The sequence below is a fragment of the Rattus rattus genome, chromosome 16 (assembly GCF_011064425.1).
Source record: "Rattus rattus isolate New Zealand chromosome 16, Rrattus_CSIRO_v1, whole genome shotgun sequence".
NCBI lineage: Eukaryota > Metazoa > Chordata > Mammalia > Rodentia > Muridae > Rattus > Rattus rattus.
The window spans coordinates 8,374,852-8,394,516 of record NC_046169.1 but is presented as its reverse complement, the minus strand read 5'-3'; the positions used below and the strand labels follow the sequence as shown (position 1 = coordinate 8,394,516).

The window sequence follows — 19,665 nt, the reverse complement described above, 5'->3', positions numbered from 1 at the left end:
TGTGTTTGTTTGCTTAGTAAAGACAGACTTTGCTGGGGGAGGACAACCTGGGGGAACCATGTTTGAGGAGCAGAAGCAGGAGGAAGTGTCCTCTCTGACAAATGGGAACCGTGGTCATAAGCTGTGTGAAGCGGCTGCCTAGCAGATGGCTGTCCCTTCCTAGGCTCTGTGGCGCACACTGCGCAACCCTGCAGACAGCATCTCCCACGTGGCCTACCGTGTGCTGGGGAAGTTCGGCGGCAGCAACCGGAAGATGTTGAAGGAGTCGCAGAGGCTGCACTATGTTGTGACTGAAGTTCAAGGCCCCAGCATTACTGTGGAGTTCTCCGACTGCAAAGCGTCTCTCCAGCTTCCAATGGAAAAGGTAAGGTGGGGAGCTACCAGCGAGGTGTTACTTTGCTCTAAGAAGATTGATTTCAATATAAAATACACAGGTGAGCCAGTTTTGAGGGAAGAACAGGAATACGGGGCAGTCTGCTTGGTTGGGAAGGTGGCTTGCGTGATGCGTGTGGCCACTGGAAGGGTGTTATCCAGGCGCTTAAGACTCTTGAGAGCAGAGTCCTTCCTGAAGACCAGCTCTCCTGAACTCATGGTCCGTTGTGATCTTGCTGGGCCTTATTCCCAGGACCATTGAGAACTCAAGTGATCTAGAGTTTCCTCTCATCCCTGGTGTCCAGGATCTAGCTTTCTCCCATTTTTTATTCTAACTCTCCTGTTCTCTCCCTGGCTCTTTGGCAACCAGTTAGTATTGTACCTCAACGTTTCTCTGTCCCTCTTTTTCTGGGTGCATATGTGTGCATGCAGATGTGTGGTAGATGACCTTCTTGTGAGAGAAAATGAAAGCATCAGAAAGCCACCGTTCAGGTTTCGGGTTAAGGGAAGACCGTGTGTGCACATGGCTCACGAGCCAGACTTGATGGATGTGTGAGTCGACAGCCTGCCACCTGGACCCTCCGGAGCTATAGACCCATCATTAAAATGAAACCTTCCGGCCAGAGTTGCTGTGCACAATACTTACCTGGAGCCACACGGCCCCCACTTTCTTCACTGACTCTGTTTTCAGAACCTTGCTTTTGGTTGTCTGGTAGACTGATGCCCTGCTTAGTTTCCTCAGGAAGCATTAAGGCGGGTGTGTGTCTGTGTGTGTGTGTGTGTGTGTGTGTGTGTGTGTGTGTGTGTGTGTGCACTGTACATACTGTGCTTTTTGTCCTAGGCCATTGAGACCGCCCTGGACTGCTTGAAAAGTGCTAACACAGAGCCCTACTACCGGAGGCAGGCTTGGGAGGTGATCAGGTGCTTCCTGGTGGCCATGATGAGCCTGGAGGACAACAAGCACGCGCTCTACCAGCTGCTGGCGCACCCCAAGTACGTGCGTGGACTGTTCTCTGGGATTTGTGCAGCTCGCCGCAGAAAGTAGGAGCATAAGTGACTGCCCAGGAGTCTGTTAGGCGTGTGTCCTCTCAGATGGCCAGGGTAGTGTGTAACTTATGCAGAGATACACCATAAAGCCTCCTGAGCACTAGTTCTCAACCTCTGGGTCACTACTCTTGGGGGGCAACTGACCCTTCTACAGGGGTCGCTTAAGACCATTGGAAAACACAGGTATTTACATTACAATTCATAACGTCATCAAAGTCACAGTTATGAAGTAGCAGTGAAAACACTTTTAGGGTTGGGGGTCACCATAACACAAGGAGCTGTATTAAAGAGTCGCAGCACGGGAAGGTTGGGAACCACTGTTGTAGAGAACATGGCCATGCATAGTAAGAAGTGGGCTTGGATCCATTGCATTGTGTGTCTTGTCATCAAGTAGTCTAGGGTCGTGCTAGGACATTTGGCACAGCTTTTTAAAATTGTCTTCTTTTTGTGTTTAGACAGAGGGTCTCATGTAGCCCAGGCTGGCCCCAAACTCAGTATGTAGCTGAGGATTTCTTGAATTCGGGGTCTTCCTGCCTCCAGCTCACAGATGCTAGGTGACAGTTTCTGCTGACAGAGCCATGTCTCAGCCTGTCACAGACCCATGCCATTCCCACTTCATCTCATTGGTTGAATTCTTACAATTTGGCTTTAGTTTGGAGACGTGTATCCCTGAAAGACCTGGAACTTGTTACATAGACAAGGCTCACCTCAAACCCAAGGATACCACTTGTCTCTGCCTCCACAGGGCTGAGATTAAGTTGTGTTTGCCACTATTCTCACACACACACACACACACACACACACACACACACACACACACACACACACACACACACACGAATTTAAACTGTATTTTTAAAAATGCTCAGTATTTTCCCCTGCTTGTGTATCCATGTAACTGGCTGTCTCGTTTAGGGAGGCCAGAGGACTTTGGGGTCTAGGCTGGCAGTCATCAAACCCGGGTAATCCTGCTGCATCACCCCTCCCACCTAGTGCTGCTGTTATAGGCACATGTGGGTCCATACCTAGCTTTGTGTGTGGGTTCTAGAGATCGGGTATAATGTCCTCCTGTCTTTTATAACAGACGTTCTTAGCCACCGAGCCATCCTTCCAGCCACACATCCTTCTTTTAGTCCAGAATTTGTTCCCTATACTCTTGGGAGACATTTTGCCCTGAGGTCTTTGCTGTCATCTTTAATGTGTGTCTGCAGCCAGCCACTTCACAGGGTTTCTACTTCTGATGAGCCCTTCAGAAGCTTCCGCCTCCCTTTGATTCCCGTCCTGGTCCTCACAAAGGGCGCCCGAGTTTAGTGTGGGCAGGCTCATCAGAGCACACAGAGATGGGCCTGAGTGTGAGGCTCACTGGCCAGGCCTCAGAGGAGAGGGGCCTTGCGCACCTGGGAAGCGTGTGGCCATCCATTGCGTGCACTGGCAGTGCCTTCCTCAGGTGCAACAGTGGTGACTGGGGAGTGACTGTGCCCGAGGCATGCACCTTGGTAACAGCAGGAAAAACAACCTTTATTTCTCTCTTTTAAAAAGTTTTTATTTTTTGTATATGCGTGTTTGCCTGTTTGCATGTCTGTGCATCATGAACACGCCTGGTACCCTCAGAGGCCAGGATTCCCCAGGACTAGAGTAAAGTGGCTCAGTGGTTGATGCAGACCTGGGTTCGGCTTGGAACCCACATGCAGTCTTTATGCTGCAGTTCCAGGGGATCCACTGCCCTCTTCTAAACCAGGCATGCACACACCGCACATAGATTCATGTAAGGAAAACAGTGCCTTTAAAAAGAGCAGCCAGCGCTTTTGACCACGCAGGCACCACAGCACCGTTGACACATAACTCAGAAAACAGTGGCAGAGCACTGACTGCCACCATTTCCTAGTTTACCCCACAACCTGCGTGTGTGTCAGGGAGGAGGATATAACTCGCCGTCTCTTGAAACACTGGCTGTAAATGTTGAGAAAGTGAAGTCCATCTCTGGTACTGAATGCTGCTGAAGTTGGGGCAGAGGTGAATTTTGGTCACTGCATGAGAGCTTGTGACCCGTGACGGTGTGACTCTGTCTCTAGCTTTACAGAAAAGACCATTCCCAGTGTCATCATATCGCACCGCTACAAAGCCCAGGACACTCCAGCACGGAAGACGTTTGAACAGGCTCTGACTGGGGCGTTCATGTCTGCAGTCATCAAAGACCTGCGGCCCAGTGCCCTGCCCTTTGTGGCCAGCTTGATCCGCCACTACACCATGGTAGCGGTGGCCCAGCAGTGTGGTGAGTTTGGGGCTTGTGGGAGCAAAGCCGACCGGGGCAGCTGTAGCTTTAATGGCCTTCATCAGTAAAGTGTCGGAAGGCACTGCCGAGCTCCGTCCTGTGGGTCCCGTGTGCAGACATACCCACACCCACACATCACAACAGAAGTCTGAAGTTGCCATTGAAGCATGATAGTTCCTGACCTTCCCCTCTCTGCTATCGTTTCCAAGGCCAGCCTGCTGCCCGTGCCACCAACTCCACGACAGCCAGCTCTTGACACCTCCATTGCAGTTCTCATGCCTGCCTCTGGCTGTTACCCCTGGCTGTTACCCAGACCCCTTTTGTGCTCCCCACCCCTGCAAACCTGCTTTTATCAAACAGTAGAAACGTCTGTAACCCTGACGGCTACTGCTAAGTTTCGAAAGCATACCCTCAGAATTCATGTCTCTTCCCAGAAGCCACAGTAGTTAGAGCAGCGTCTCCCCTGCCCGTTGACCTCAGAGCCCGAGCCCTGTGGTCAGCAGGATGCTGGTGAACTCTGGTGAGACGGCTGAACGCCAGTTGTTTCCTAGTGTGTGTTTGTGGTCATTTCAAAGTTGATCTTGGTAACCTCTGTGTGGTCCACAGCTGGGACCCAAGAGATGCTGCCTTCAAGTGGCTCTGTCCAGCAGTGGTGTGGCCATGTGTGTTCTGGGTGTAACTGTCAGTGGTTGCATTAAGAGCCATCGTTCTTAGGCCGTAACTGATGGGGCATTTTAAGAGATACTTAATTGTTCTCATTTTAAACAACTATGACTGCCATGGGCATTCATATATGAGTACAAACATGTTAGGGCCACAGTGAGCTTGCAGAGTTCAGAGGTTAACTCCCAGGTTAGTTCTGTCTTCTTATTGAGCCCTGGATTGAATTCAAGTCATAAAGCTTGGTGTTTTAGCTGTACAGCCATCTACCTTGTCTCTTAAAAGAACCTAACACCTGATTTTAGACGAGTATAGCTTTGAACTTCTCACTCTCCTTCTACCTGGATAGGTCTGGGCATCATCAACGTCTGGGCTCTAAATGTGTTATCCATGCTACTAACTTAGCTATGTGCCCAGCCTTAGTTTTGAGTTTTAACGGAAGTAATTGGAAAATGATGCAATGTATTTTTGGAAATAATCAGAAAAAAATGGCCTTAATGTGAGTTAGACTACTTGGTTTTGGAGTAGCTGCAGTTCGATGGAGGTTAGTTTGAAGTGCTGTTCTGGGGCTGGGGAGACAGCTCAGCTAGCTGAGGGTGCTTACAGAGACGCCTGGAAACCTCAGTTCGAGTCTTAGGATCCATACAGGGCAAGAAAGACCAACTCTGGCAGTTTGTCTTCTGACCTCTCATATGTGCAGAGGCGTGTGGACTGTGTCATATGCATGTCCACATGCAGTCTGCACATGTACAGAATAACAAGATGTAACTAGAATATTAGGAATGGCTTCAGAATTTAATCCCAGGGGAAGTGAAGCTGATGCCATGCGTGTTCCCATGGATGACCTCAGTTTTGTCATGTGCCTGCTTCCCAGGTCCGTTCTTGCTACCTTGCTACCAGGTGGGCAGCCAGCCCAGCACGGCCATGTTCCACAGTGAAGAAAATGGGTCCAAAGGCATGGACCCCTTGGTCCTCATTGATGCAATAGCTATCTGTATGGCTTATGAAGAAAAGGAACTGTGCAAAATTGGGGAGGTAGCCCTGGCTGTGATATTCGATGTGGCAAGCATCATCCTGGGCTCAAAAGAGAGGGTAAGGACGTCTGAACAGTTTGCAGGTACTTGTTCCAGCAAGGTAGCACCGGCTTACTCTTGGCTCGTTTCCCTCCAGGCGTGCCAGCTGCCCCTCTTCTCCTACATTGTGGAGCGCCTGTGCGCCTGCTGCTATGAGCAGGCCTGGTATGCCAAGCTGGGCGGTGTGGTCTCCATTAAGTTCCTCATGGAGCGGCTTCCACTCACGTGGGTTCTCCAGAACCAGCAGACATTCCTCAAAGCTCTGCTCTTTGTTATGATGGACCTGACTGGAGAGGTAGGTCATGGGTGGCTTGGACACTCAGCAGTGACACTGCAAAGAGCTGATCTGCTGCAGAGCGCTTGGCCTCATATACTCTGCCAGCAAAGGAACTTTGGCCCTGGATTTCCGATAGCTTCTTCAGTACAGGGGCAGCTCCTAACGCCTGTATGTTATGTTATCTCTAGGTTCCTTCCTGTTACCAGGTTCAGAGTGGATCTGAAGGGAACGCTGGTTTCAGGGTATAGCAGAGGTCCCCACAGGCGGGATGTTGCTTGTCTACTTCCTAGTTTTTGTTGATATGCTTTAATGGATGGGGACTTGCCACAGCTTGAGTGTGGAAGGCAGAGGGCAACTTGTGGGAGTTCGTTCTCTACCGTGTGGGGTTCAAATTGGGGTGCTCGGGCTGGGCAGCAAGCTCTTGTACCTTCTGAGCCATATTGCTATCCCAAGGTATACCGTTATTTATGAACCCTTGTGCAAATCAAGAGAAATTTTTTACCATCTGACTCATCTTGATAGAATCTGGTGGGCTTGCCAGGACGTGTGGTTAAGGCCAAGGTCAAGTCCAGATGACCTTTATGAAGGGCAAGCAGGAAGTACATACAAGGAGGTAGTTTTGACGCTAAAGTGCAGAATGGATGCTCTATAGTGGTCTTTCTCCTTGAAGCTGGTACAGTGGCCATGAGCTCCCTCCTCCCTGACTCTGGAGGTGTGGGTGGCATCATCATGCATTCCTTCTAAGGCTTCCTCCACCTCCAGGTTTCCAATGGGGCAGTCGCCATGGCGAAGACCACGCTGGAGCAACTCCTGATGAGATGTGCAACGCCTTTGAAGGATGAGGAGAGAGCAGAAGAGATTGTGGTGGCTCAGGAGAAGTCTTTTCACCATGTGACCCACGATTTGGTTCGTGAAGTGACCTCTCCAAACTCGACTGTGAGAAAGCAGGCCATGCATTCGCTGCAGGTCCTGGCCCAGGTCACCGGAAAAAGTGTGACAGTAATTATGGAACCACATAAAGAGGTGGGTTCTGACACAGCCAGGCGCTGTGCTTGTGTGCCCACCGCTGTCGATGAGAATAGAAAGAAAGCTGCTTTCCTGGGCGCGTGACTTGTGTTGTGTTGTGTGGTCACTCTGCAGAGTGACCAAGTGTGTCTGACCGTGTCTACTGCAGTTCTAACGTGTCGTCTGTTCCCCGCTAATGAAGTTTAGGCCTCTGTAATAATGACTTCACGTCACGGTTTTCAGTTTGGCTACTGTGGAATGTGAAGATGAGGGAGCGTCTGATGAGGATCCCCCCTCCTGCCTTTTCCAGGTCCTTCAGGACATGGTCCCCCCGAAGAAGCACCTGCTGCGCCACCAGCCTGCCAACGCCCAGATCGGCCTGATGGAGGGCAACACATTCTGCACCACGCTGCAGCCGCGGCTCTTCACGATGGATCTCAATGTGGTGGAGCACAAGGTCTTCTACACAGAGGTGCGCTGTGAGGGGTGGGTGCTGGGGACTGCTTGCCTGTGCCCGAGGTCAGAGCAGGCTTGGGTAGCTGCAGCATAACCAGTTGTAGCCGGCATGATGCTCCTGGGAGTACCATGAGTACTCAGTACCCAGAGTGATGAGCACAGTGTCCCCTCGCTCTGGGTCAGCATCTGCAGGTTACCTTCCAACCGCTTTTTTTCTAGTTTTTTTTTTTTTTTTTGGAGCTGGGGATCGAACCCAGGCTTCCAACCTCTTTTAAATGGATTTTATTTACTTACTGTCATGTCTGTGTGCCACATGGCAACTCTCGACTGTCTGTAACTTCACCTTCGGGGGATACAGCTCTATTCTATCTCCTCGGACACGAGGCATGCATGTATACACATACACATACACATAGACAGGTAAAATAAGTAAGTCTTCAAAAGAAATGGTGAGGCTGAAGCCTGTTCAGGTTTTCCAAGGTGCGAGTAGGGAGAAAGGGGGAAGTAGTAACAAAAGAACACAGAGTTTTAGGTACTAGACACACCTGTGCCTGCGTGCCACCGTGCAGGGACACCTGTGCCTGCGTGCCACGGCATGGATCTGTAGCTGGTGAGTGTCCCAGTGGCCACCAGCATTCCCTTTAAAATCCTTTCCTGTACTGATGTGATGGTGACAATAAACACTCAAGGGGAAGTTTTTCTGCTCACAGTTCCAGGTTAGAGCCTCTCACTGCAGGAAGGCAGGTGGAACGTTAGTTACCAAGTCAAGCAATCCCCACGGACACACCTCAGGCCAACCTGATCTGGATTATGCCCCACTGACATTTTCCAAGCTAATTAAAAGTCGTCACAAGGACTAAAATGAAAACTAGTGGTTACAAGGACCATATGGGCTGTGGCCTATCTGTCTGTCCATCTGTGGGGAAGCTGTAGACAAGGGAGCACACTGTAGTGTAGGACCGACAGGAAGCTCAGTGTGACAGTCAGGTGTGATGTCGGGTTTCTTTCACCCCAGTGGCTTTAACTGAGTTTCACTACAGGATGGGACGCTGGACTCAGTTGGTTGGACTCAATTCTTTAGGCTTTGAGCTGAGTTTCTGGATTAGTTTTGTTGCAGGGTTTGTGCAGAGTGAAGCTGTGTATCCTTTAATCTGTTCCCCCAGGGTAAGTGGGATAAACTAAAAGCTGCTTTTTCTCCTCTGCCAGCTGCTGAATCTGTGTGAGGCTGAGGATTCAGCTCTGACCAAGCTGCCCTGTTACAAAAGTCTCCCATCGCTCGTGCCCTTACGGATCGCAGCCTTAAGTAAGTGCATGCCAGTGCGTGGAGCGTAGAACGGTCACGCGGAGGGAGTGGTGGGCCTTTACCATAGACTAAATGTCTAGTTCTGCGTGGTCTTTAAAGGTAGAGCCAGGGGCTGTGCCGAATGTCAGGTTGTGCCAGCATTGTTGGGTTAGGTAGTTTATCTTCAGTGCGGTTTTACTCGCAGTGAACACTGGCTCTGCGACTCTTGAATCAGACGTTCTGGTTTGAGGCCTGTGCTACTCACCACCACACAGAGCCATTTCCACCCAACTCAGTCTACTTTTTGCTTTTTGAAACAGTTTCTCTACGTAGTCCTTGCTGTCCTGGAACTCACTCTGAACAGGCTGGCCTTGAACTCAAAAGAGATCTGAGCGCCTTGGCCTCTGAGTGCTGAGGCTAAAGATGTGTTCCACCAAGCCCAGCTCTTTTGTCTTCCTTGAGGCAGCTAACAGGAGGGAGGGAGGGTTAGGAGTTTGTGATTGGTAGGATCCTTTAGAGAGGAATATTATTGGGATTTTTTTGGGTGAATAATGAAAATTGTATGTATTTTTCTCTCCAAAGATGCTCTTGCTGCCTGCAATTACCTGCCCCAGTCCAGGGAGAAAATCATCGCTGCTCTCTTCAAAGCCCTCAACTCCACCAACAGTGAGCTGCAGGAGGCCGGGGAGGCCTGCATGAGGAAGGTGAGCCTCGTGTCCCGCACCCGGGCTCCTTGGGCCTGTGTGGTCGTCACTCATGGAGCATGGCCACTCTGCCCTTGTCTACTGAGTCTTGAAACACAGCCGGGCTGCGCTCCAGCCCCATCAGCACTTTCTGGGAACCCGAAGCTGATGCTCCCTTTTCCCAAGGGCAAACTGACACGCGAGTGATTGTGAGTTTCACTCTGTTACACTGTCTGCCCCCTGCTTCTCTGTGTGACTTACCTTTTTTACTAGTTTTTGGAAGGTGCCACCATCGAAGTAGATCAGATTCATACGCACATGCGGCCTTTGCTGATGATGCTGGGAGACTACCGGAGCTTAACGCTGAATGTCGTGAATCGGCTAACCTCCGTTACTCGCCTCTTTCCAAATTCCTTCAATGATAAGTTTTGTGATCAGATGATGGTAAGCTAAGTGGGTTTAAACCTACCCACAATGCACTGGACAAATGAAACGGCTTATAGAAGTAACCAGCATGCATACTGTTCAGTTCCAAGGTGGGTGGGTATGTTGGTACACTCCCCTCTTGGGAGACAGAGACAGGTGGAGTGCTGTGAGCTCGGGGCCAGGCTGGTCTACATAGAGTTCAGGCCAGCCAGGGCTACCCAGTGACCCTGACTCAAAAAAATAAAACAAACAGAAAATTCAAAAGGTGTAAAAGTACTGAGTTTCCTCCCCACAAGGCAGCCTGTGTGTCCATCCAGGCGTTACTTGTTTATCACAGGACATGGGACTGGTTTTTCAAAGGAATGTACAGCACATTGCAGCGACTGTCATTTCCTTGCTCAGAGGCGTCTGCATGCACTGGGCTCATGGCACCGAATTAGATGCCCACATGGAGCCATCTCCCAGCCTCTGATTAGCAGGAATCAGTGTGTGTCTTGTCAGCCCACTCCCCTGGGTCCAGCCATGGTAGCTGCCAGTGCCCTTAGCACTCTCTTTCCTAGAGCACACTGGCCCTTCTCCTTCTAGTCCTTTATTGCACCCCAGTCTCTGCCAGAGCGTCTCACCCCATCCACCCACCACTTCTCATAAATGCTCTTATGCATCGCATGCTCCTTGTGCTTCACTCTGACTCCCCTCTGGGCCAGGAGCTTCTGACCCTGACGGAGTCTCTGTTCACCGCTGGGCTTCCACTGCAGTTTGCTCAGTGCCCAGAGTACAGTGGTGGGAACAGAAGGAAAATGCTGGGCCTGGAACTGTGGTGCCCCACACCTCAAGTGTTTATTAAGAATAAACCTCGATGTCTCCAGGTGAAGCAGGATCCACACCTTCCACTCGTTTCTTGCTGGATGATTAGACTGTTTTACTGTAATGGGGACTCTGTGGTTACAAATACAAAGGAAATGAAAAGACTGCAGATTTCTGCTGCAGGGCAGTGTCTCTCATGGAGTCATGTCTGAGGATATGTTGATTTCTTTTTTTCTCTCTTCAACAGCAACATCTGCGCAAGTGGATGGAAGTGGTGGTCATCACCCACAAAGGGGGCCAGAGGAGTGACGGAAATGTGAGTGGCTGGTGTGTGTGTGGGAGGTGCCCACGCTGCGTAGTCGGTGTTGGCAGTTAACTGATGCACGCCAGAAGCCGTGGTTCACGTGCAGTGTGCTTTATTATTGCTCCTACAGCTGAACAGTCCTCTGTGGTTCTTTACAAGCTCCCTCTGCCCACTGTGATGTGACTTCTCTGTTGATAGCATTTCAGAAGTCTGCAGTATTTCCATTGTCCTAGTCTTGTAAAGCACCGTGTCTTCTGTGTTCCTCACATGGCGGCGCCTCTGTCCCACGGCTCTCCTTCCCATTGCTTGTCTTCAGTCTGGTTGGTCAGTGCATTCTGCGTCTAACTGATTACAGTTGTCCAGGGAAACCAAGGAAGTTTTGGCACTCTCGAAAGCATCCCGTAAATACTAGCATGCCTATTGTCTAGGAAGTCACTAGCACCTCAGCTGTTCACTAAAATTTAAATGACTAGGGCCAGAGCTATGGCTCAGCGGTTAAGAGCACCGACTGCTCTTCCAGAGGTCCTGAGTTCAATTCCCAGCAACCACATGGTGGCTCACAACCATCTGTAATGGGATCTGATGCCCTCTTCTAGTGTGTCTGAAGACAGCTACAGTGTACTCACATACATAAAGCAAATAAAATCTTTTTAAAAAATTAAATGACTGGGGTTGGGGATTTGGCTCAGTGGTAGAGCGCTTGCCTAGCAAGCAGAAGGCCCTGGGTTCAGTCCCCAGCTCCCCCCCCCCCAAAAAAAATTAAATGACGAGCACACACAGCAAATTTACAGATTTTAGGTGAAACTAATATAACTAAGTTTCCTTACGTATCTGATCTCTGTCTTCAGAGCCTCTTATCTCTTTTGCTGTTAAAACTTTAAAATTGTATGTTATATTGTATGTATTTTCTGTAAGTTTGATAACCTGGTAGGATGTTTCATAGTGGTGTCCCAACTCAGGAGTCCCACCCGGCCTGGCTCTTGTCCCCTCACCGCCTTATTGGATGTTTTACTTCCCCCTAACTTGGAATTTTTTGTTTGTTTACTGTGTCATTTGTTTTGGACATCCTGTATTCAAGATGCTTTGTTTCTGTGTCTTGTTTCTGCTGTTTCTAAAGGGCCCGCTAAGCAGATGTCAGCCAGGGTTTAAACCTCTTCCCCATAAGGACCATTGGAAGGTTTCTTACTTGTAAATTAAAAATCACATACGGTCATGAGGAGAGCAGCTCAGAGAGCACTGATGGAGCCTGAGCCCCGGGGGTGGGGCAGGGCAGCATGGCACGGCCAGCCTTCTGCCTTGTGCTCCCATCCCATCTCTTAGATGCCCACACAAACATTAAGAACGTTATTAGACCATTAAAACACACAGTCAGTTCTAGAATAAACATTTAAATGAACTCTCAAAAGTCAGAGGATCCCTGAGAAGGCCTAGCTGGTTAAAGGCTCTCCTCACTGAGCCTGACAACCTGAATCCGGTCCCGGGATCTAAATGGTGGAAGGAGGACCAAGGCCTGAAAGTTGTCTTCTGACCTCCCCGATGTTCCTTGGCATGGGCCTGTGTCCAGTAAATGAAGGTACTAAGAACAGAAGCCAGAAGCCTAAGTGTGTACGTGAATGGCTTCTATTACATTAGAACAGCAGTGCGAGCTTTTGTAAAATGTGAACTGGAGGTGTGGTTTGAGAAGGCAGGGGTACAGACATGTCCTCGAGCGTGCAGTGAGCACCCCACGTGAACAGCATGGCAGAGCAGGCTGAGTCTGAAGCTCAGGCCACGGGCATTAAGGCTTTCATAGCAGAGGGGCGGCCACGGCTTCATCGTTTTCACCCAGGGCCGGGCCATGGCTCAGCCCTTAAGCTCTCCGGTAAGCCCCATGTGTGAATACACAGTAAATTGTTGGCTGAAAGTTCCTTCGTAATTCAATTTCTCTGGGAACTGAGCTTGGGGCAAGTCCCATGTCTCTTTTTTGGCACTGAACTTACACGGAAACACGTGTGACACCTATACACGTGTGCATGATGCTAATTTTACAGAGTACTTGACTCTAGAGTATAGCCCACCTCTGGGAGCATTCTAGTATTCTGTAGTGTTGCTGTGATAAAATACTCTGACCAGAAGCAGGTTGTGGTTCAGTTTCTAGGTCACAGACCATCGCTGAGGGAAGTCAGGGAGGACTTGAAGCAGAAGTCATGGAACAATGCTGCCTGCTGCCCCACTCCCAGACTCATGCTCAGCCAGCTACACAGCCTAGAGTTGGTACCGCCCACAGTGGGCTAGGCTGGGCTCACCCATCAAAGCCCTCCAGAGAGAGGTATGCCCACAGGATAGACAGATGCGGCAGTGCCCAGTTGAGACACTAGGATCTCAGGTTGACAGTTCAATGCTAGCTAGGGTAGGGGTTGTTGAACTAATGGCCAAGTGCTCCTTACGGGTTGGGGCTCACAAGCCTGGTGAATGAGGCTGCACTATCTGGTTCTCTCCTGACCAGCTCGGAAAGAAGTTTGTCATTACTTTAAAAAACTGTTTCAGCACTTGACATAAAATCTCGAATTACTCACTCTGAGAAGTTGTCTTTTTAAAGTGTGTTCGCATACAACGAAGTCTTACTGTTTCTCCCTGTGCACAAGAATTCCGAAACTGTGATTTTAACATCTGACTCAGGGAAGAGCCTCAGTCTACTAGACCCCGTGCGAGGGCTGTTGACGTGCGAGGGTGGAAGGCGTGCTTTCTGCTGCAGAGTGTCTAACTACCGTGTGCTTTCTGATTACCGTGCCTGTACTGTCTCGTTAACCCAATAACCCTGCCTGTGTTTGAGTATGTGGGAAGTTTCTGTCAATGACATCAATAGAAAAAGATGATTTTCCTCCCCATCCTCAGGAGAGCCTTTCAGAGTGCGGGAGGTGCTCCCTGTCTCCATTCTGTCAGTTTGAGGTGAGAGCAACCTTATCTAAGTCAGCTATGACTTGCAATGTGAAGAACACCTTTGATTTTCCCTTTTCTTTTTCCCTTACCGTTTGGTTGCCCGTTTTTCATGCTGTGACTTTTGTTTTGGTTCAGCCTGCCATGGAAGGGGTAGAGGTGAGAACCGCAGTGCAGCTGCAGGCGGGGGTTGTTGTCGCATCTGGTTTTGCCGTGACTCGTTAGCTGTGTTGTGATCCTGTAGTGGACGGAGTGCCTTGTGCCCGAGTGCGGTGACCTGTACTGTCTTGTCTGTGGCAGAGCTGTCGTAGTATCATTGCTGTGAACTGTCCGGATGCCACGCATGTTCTCTCTTAGGGCGGTTAAGCCAGATCCTAACTTCTTGTGTTTTCTGTGTGTCAGAACTACAGTCTCTCAGTGCTAGCTAAGACTGGACTGACTCCCCTGTCCTAGCAGTCATGACTAGCCCAAGCCTCCAAAGCCTCCTGAGAAGAAAGTCTGACAGGGTAGCCATGCCTGCTACAAGTTGGGAGTCATTGTCTATCATGCTAACCTGACACTTCCCTCACACTAGACAGAGTCTGTCTGCCAGATACACACACACAGATACAGACGGACACACACACACATGTGCTCTCAGGAATACCCTCACACACTGATAGGGATATAGCACTGTCTTTGGACAGCCTAGCCGAGGTCTCACTCTGTAAAATGGGGTTGATAACACCTTCCAGCAAAGAAAGCAAAGAACTTTTCAGTATTTCCGCTTTGGAAAAACTTGTATAATGTAAATTGCCATTTTTTAAAATTAAGTTCAGAGAGAATATGCTGTCTTGAAAACTTAACTGTGAAGTGGGCTGAGGTGATATTGAGCAGGAATCCAGCTCCTGCTGGCCAGGATCTGTCATCCCCATCTTACCCCCAAGAGCCACAGACACAGTTGACACACAGTGCAGGGTGACACCTCTGGGCTCGCTCTTCCTCGCAGCCAGTGAGAGGCTCCTTAACAGTAGAAGGAGGACTGACCAGAGAGTGGTCACGACCCTCGGAGCAGCCCAGAGCCGAGTGGCTGCACACAGCTGCGTGCAGAGCTCAGGAACTCCCACCACCTCAACAGGACCCAGCACAGCCATTGCCAGTTTTGTCTACAGCCTAGTGAGGAACTCTTACCACCATTCCCACTCACTACTCACACAGCTATTTGAGCTTGAGGAACTTCTTGACTGGGTTTTGAGGACAGAAAGATTCTGTGCTCTCAGAACTTGGAGTCTTAGAAGCTCACATGATGTAGTGTGAGAGCACTGTCATCTCAGATGTGACTGATGGTCCCTGCCTCCATGAGGAGAGGGTAGCCTAGGTAACTGACACGACACAGGGTCAGTGTTCTGAAAACAAAGACATAGAAAACACACCAGGCACACTGAGACAGGAACTGAAGGGCTAGGACAGTGAGTTCCACAGGACTGTGGTGTAAGTCCGGTAAGTTGTGGCTTTTCCTTGTCAACTCTGCTTCGGTGGCCAGCCTTGTGAATGTAGCTAGACAGTAGCAGGGTCTGTAGTGATTGTTCGCCCCCATTCACGGAACTAACTGAGTTGTTTATGGCTTCTGGTTTTCTTTATTAGGAAATGAAGATTTGCTCGGCAATTATAAACCTTTTCCACCTGATCCCAGCTGCTCCTCAAACACTGGTCAAACCTTTGTTGGAGGTCGTAATGAAGACGGAGCGCGCCATGCTGATTGAGGTAGGGCCAGACTGAGGTAGGGCTCCACTCCTGTCCGTCCCTCTCATACCTGTGGTCCTTTTCTGTATTGTTCTGTGATGACCACGGGCATATGATGACCCAGGGGCGCCTGGTAGGCTCACCAGTCATTTCAGACATGAAGAAAATGGCAACCACCTCTCCCAGGACCCATCAGTAGCTAATAGTCCTGTGGACAGGGGTGGGGTCCCATGAGCTAAAGTCCATCCGGGACTGGCTGTTGGTGGCCAGTCTTGTACAGGTTCTGTACAGGCAGCCTCAGCTGCCACTACGAGATCCCACTGCGCTGGCTCTGCCACATCCATCTCTGCACTTCCATTTTCTATGGCCTTTTCTCTGTTCCTTGTTTCAGTCTTCTCTCAGCCTTGGGGTGGCGGGTGGAGAAAAGGTCCTGTTTAGGACTGAGGACTCTCATTTTCAGCACCTCAAGCAGCCTAACTCCATCCGCATCACTGTTACTGATTATAAGGAGAGGCTTCCCTGAGGAAGGCTGTAAGCACTGTCTGACCGCCATTGTGGTCAGCGTGGGGTCTCTTTCTGAAAATTGAAGCCAACTACTGCAAAGCATGTTCTTTTCTCCTTGCCTGCGTGTGTCGCGTGGGCCCACACATGCTACAGTGCACATGCGGAGGTCGGAGAACGTGCAGAGCTGGCGTCTGAGGCTGGTCTTAAACGCAGCCATCCCCTGCACATAACCTCCAGTGCTGGGTCAGTCTTCTAAGTGCTTTCAGGGAGAAAGGCCGACAGAGTGAGGATATCCGTATTAGGTTTGCTTGTGGTATAGTCAGAGGGGTCGGCATTCGTACACGGTGACAGTTGGAAGGCCTTTGAGAAGGATGGTGTGGTTTGCATTTCTGCCCCATTTTTTGTAGGCGGGCAGTCCATTCAGAGAGCCCCTTATCAAGTTCCTGACGCGGCATCCCTCGCAGACAGTGGAGCTGTTCATGATGGAAGCGACGCTGAATGACCCCCAGTGGAGCCGAATGTTCATGGTAGGAAGCTGTGCCTGCCACTGTGGCTGGTGCCTGCCGAGGGCTGTCAGCCAGCGTGCTCGGCCTGTAGCACACCCACACTCCTGCCTCTCAGGTGTGCAGGTGCAGACCTCCAGCTCGGGAGGGAGGTGGGGGGGGGTTCGGTGGCTTTAACAGGTGATGCAGCTAGGATTCTTCACAAGCCAACAGTAGGATTGCCATTGGAAACATCATTGTCTTGACCTGTGCTTGTTTATGTGCGCGGTGTACACACGCCACAGTGCACATACAGAAGTCAAAAGGCAGCGCTCAGGAACCGGGTGTTTCCATCCTCTGCATGGGTCCCAGGAGTCAGGCTCACTGGCAGCGTCTACCCACCGAGCTGACTTACTGGTCTTGGTTTATGCATCTTAGGAATATGGGAGTTTTGTCTGCACACTACAGGAGGCCTTGGATCTTTGAGACTACAGTTATAGGTGGGGGTCAGCCACCCTTTAGGTTCTGGGATTTGAACTCTGGAAGAGCATCAGTGCTTTTACCTGCTGTGCCATTTCTCCAGCCCAGTGTCTTTATTTTTTAACTTTTTTTGAGGGGGAGTTCTCTGTAGGCCTGGCTGGCCTGGGACAGGCCATTCTCTGCCTCCTGAGTTCTGGGATTCTAGTTGAGCCCACCATTCCCAACAGCAAAAGCTTGTCCAGAAAGGTGCTTGCTGTTGTATTTTTTATTTTTATTGCTTTTGTTTGCTTTCTTGAAGAGATGGCCAGGAACTTTAGAAGTGTGTCATCCCACCTTGGCAAGTTTGACCTGATCTAAGCAGCTTTCTTCATTCTTTTGCTTTCAGAGTTTCTTAAAACACAAAGATGCCAGACCTCTGAGGGATGTGTTGGCAGCAAACCCCAACAGGTTCATCACTCTGCTGCTGCCTGGCGGGGCACAGACAGCAGTTCGCCCCGGCTCACCCAGTACCAGTAACATGCGCCTGGACCTCCAGTTCCAGGCCATCAAGGTAGCACATCTTCAGTGAACCCAAAGCCCCTCTGGTCAGGCTGAGCTGAGGTCCCTAATGCTTGCCTCCTTTCTCACAGATCATAAGCATCATCGTTAAAAACGATGATGCGTGGCTGGCCAATCAGCACTCTCTAGTGAGCCAGTTGAGGCGAGTGTGGGTAAGCGAGACCTTTCAAGAAAGACACCGCAAAGAGAACATGGCCGCCACCAACTGGAAGGAGCCCAAGCTTCTGGCCTTCTGTCTGCTGAACTATTGCAAGTGGGTGCATGTGCTTCCTCTTTCCAAAACCTAGGTTGTGGGCTTGCCCCTGAGGTGCCCGATCTTCGGGTCCTTGTGTATTTGTACAAAGGGTGGATGGTAGCTCACATCATTAAAATGTGAGTTAGGGGTCTCAGGAAGTGATTCAGTGCTTTGCACCCATGAGTACCTGAGTTAGGATCCCCAGAAACGCACAGAAATAGCAGCCTGCCTGTGTTTCCAGACTCTGAAGGCAAAGATGGGGTTCCCCAGGGCAAGCTGGCTAACAAGACTGTCCCTTATCAGTGAGTTCTGGGTTTGATTGTCTCCGTTAATACAGTGGAAATGCAGTCTGAGGCGATTCCAGTTTTGGGCCTCTCACACACATGCAAAGTCACGCTGTGCGTGTGCATGGCACACATTGAGAAATGGGAAAGAAAGGGGAAGGCACAAATCTGGATGCCGTGCAGCGACAGAATTGGCCTTAAGCTCACCTTCCTTGTCCCGGCTCTTCAGGAGGAACTATGGCGACATAGAGCTGCTCTTCCAGCTACTCCGAGCCTTCACTGGTCGCTTCCTGTGCAACATGACCTTCTTGAAGGAGTATATGGAAGAAGAGATCCCCAAAAACTACAGCATCGCTCAGAAGCGGGCACTCTTCTTCCGCTTCGTAGAGTTCAACGACCCCAACTTTGGAGATGAGCTGAAAGCAAAGGTGGGTCCCATTGGTACCAGGAGGCGACAGCAGGTGCTGGGTCTGTACAGGGAACTGGGCCGTTACTCCTGATGAGCCCCATCTCTCCAGATGCCTGTGTAATGGGCCCAACTGTCAGAATGGGGGAGAGAGCCAAGCCGAGGTTGGCACCCTCTTCCCGAAGTTCGTAGCTGCCGTTGGCAGTTGCCATTTGGGTGGAAGTCAAGATGAGCAGTTGCTCTCGGTCAAGTCTTACCTGGGTGGTGCAGGCCTTGTGCTTCTGCCTGACCCCCAGCCCCCCAGACTGACTGACTGACTGACTGACTGACTGACTTAGTTACTTTTGCACAGCTCTGTTCTGCTTCGTGTGCTCTTTCCCCAGGTTCTGCAGCACATCCTGAATCCTGCTTTCTTGTACAGCTTTGAGAAGGGGGAAGGAGAGCAGCTCTTAGGACCTCCTAATCCAGAGGGAGACAACCCGGAGAGCATCACCAGTGTGTTTATAACCAAGGTGGTGTCCCCAGGAGCACTTCAGCCCTTTCAGATGGGTGGATGTGTATGCCTGTGGCAGGGGTTGGTGGGAGTAGGATTTTCCATGGGGCTCCCCCACCCTGTGTGTCTGTCAGAGGACAACTCGAGGGAGTCCTTCTACCATGCAGTTCATGGCAGTTGAACCCAGGGTGTTGAGCCTTGGCAGCAAGTGTCTTTATCCACTTAGTCATCTCCGCAGCCTCCAAAGAGTGTTTGTCAGGGTTATTTTTAAGAGTCCTGATAAAGATCCTGCGCGTCTCTCCTTCCTTAGGTCCTGGACCCTGAGAAACAAGCTGACATGCTAGACTCCCTGCGCATCTACCTCCTGCAGTACGCCACGCTGCTGGTGGAGCATGCCCCCCACCACATCCACGACAACAACAAGAACCGCAACAGCAAGCTGCGCCGTCTCATGACCTTTGCATGGCCCTGTCTGCTCTCCAAGGCCTGCGTGGACCCGGCCTGCAAGTACAGCGGGCACCTGCTGCTGGCGCACATCATCGCCAAGTTCGCCATCCACAAGAAAATCGTCCTGCAGGTGCCTCCTGGGGCTCGGTCCTCCATGGGTACTCCTTGCTCTCTGGGCAGCCCCACCGACTCCTTTCCATCCTTCCTCAAAGCCTTAAAACAGTGGGAGGACCCATGCCTGCCTTAGAGATCTGTAAGAAATAATCGCCATTATGTCCTCCCAGTGAATAGTCATAGAGAAGTGATCGAGGATGACGGGCTCAGCAGGACAGTCAGGGAGCTCATGAGCTAGGTTCTGACTCCAGCCCAAGCTGTCCTGGAACTTGGAGCGATCCCCCTGCTTCAGCCCCTAAAGTGGAAGCCAGTATTGGGCAGAGACAGAGTTTTGGTTTGAGAGAAGCTGTGGGTTTGAAGGTG

The 19,665-nt window shown here is 50.5% G+C and overlaps 1 protein-coding gene across 1 annotated transcript in view; it reads left to right on the top strand.

Annotated features, from left to right (window-relative positions):
- Nucleotides 1-19,665, top strand: part of Trrap (transformation/transcription domain associated protein) — an 88,719-nt gene that overhangs the window by 26,609 nt on the left and 42,445 nt on the right. Inside the window, exons 21-40 of the mRNA XM_032887153.1 lie at nucleotides 164-364; nucleotides 1,214-1,365; nucleotides 3,492-3,691; nucleotides 5,226-5,443; nucleotides 5,522-5,719; nucleotides 6,464-6,724; nucleotides 7,017-7,178; nucleotides 8,369-8,465; nucleotides 9,027-9,148; nucleotides 9,401-9,571; nucleotides 10,605-10,673; nucleotides 13,536-13,589; nucleotides 13,716-13,736; nucleotides 15,201-15,320; nucleotides 16,211-16,330; nucleotides 17,151-17,315; nucleotides 17,395-17,576; nucleotides 18,072-18,270; nucleotides 18,632-18,760; nucleotides 19,052-19,318. Coding sequence (XP_032743044.1) covers nucleotides 164-364; nucleotides 1,214-1,365; nucleotides 3,492-3,691; nucleotides 5,226-5,443; nucleotides 5,522-5,719; nucleotides 6,464-6,724; nucleotides 7,017-7,178; nucleotides 8,369-8,465; nucleotides 9,027-9,148; nucleotides 9,401-9,571; nucleotides 10,605-10,673; nucleotides 13,536-13,589; nucleotides 13,716-13,736; nucleotides 15,201-15,320; nucleotides 16,211-16,330; nucleotides 17,151-17,315; nucleotides 17,395-17,576; nucleotides 18,072-18,270; nucleotides 18,632-18,760; nucleotides 19,052-19,318 — 3,108 coding nt within the window. The remainder of the gene's footprint in view (nucleotides 1-163; nucleotides 365-1,213; nucleotides 1,366-3,491; nucleotides 3,692-5,225; nucleotides 5,444-5,521; nucleotides 5,720-6,463; nucleotides 6,725-7,016; nucleotides 7,179-8,368; nucleotides 8,466-9,026; nucleotides 9,149-9,400; nucleotides 9,572-10,604; nucleotides 10,674-13,535; nucleotides 13,590-13,715; nucleotides 13,737-15,200; nucleotides 15,321-16,210; nucleotides 16,331-17,150; nucleotides 17,316-17,394; nucleotides 17,577-18,071; nucleotides 18,271-18,631; nucleotides 18,761-19,051; nucleotides 19,319-19,665) is intronic.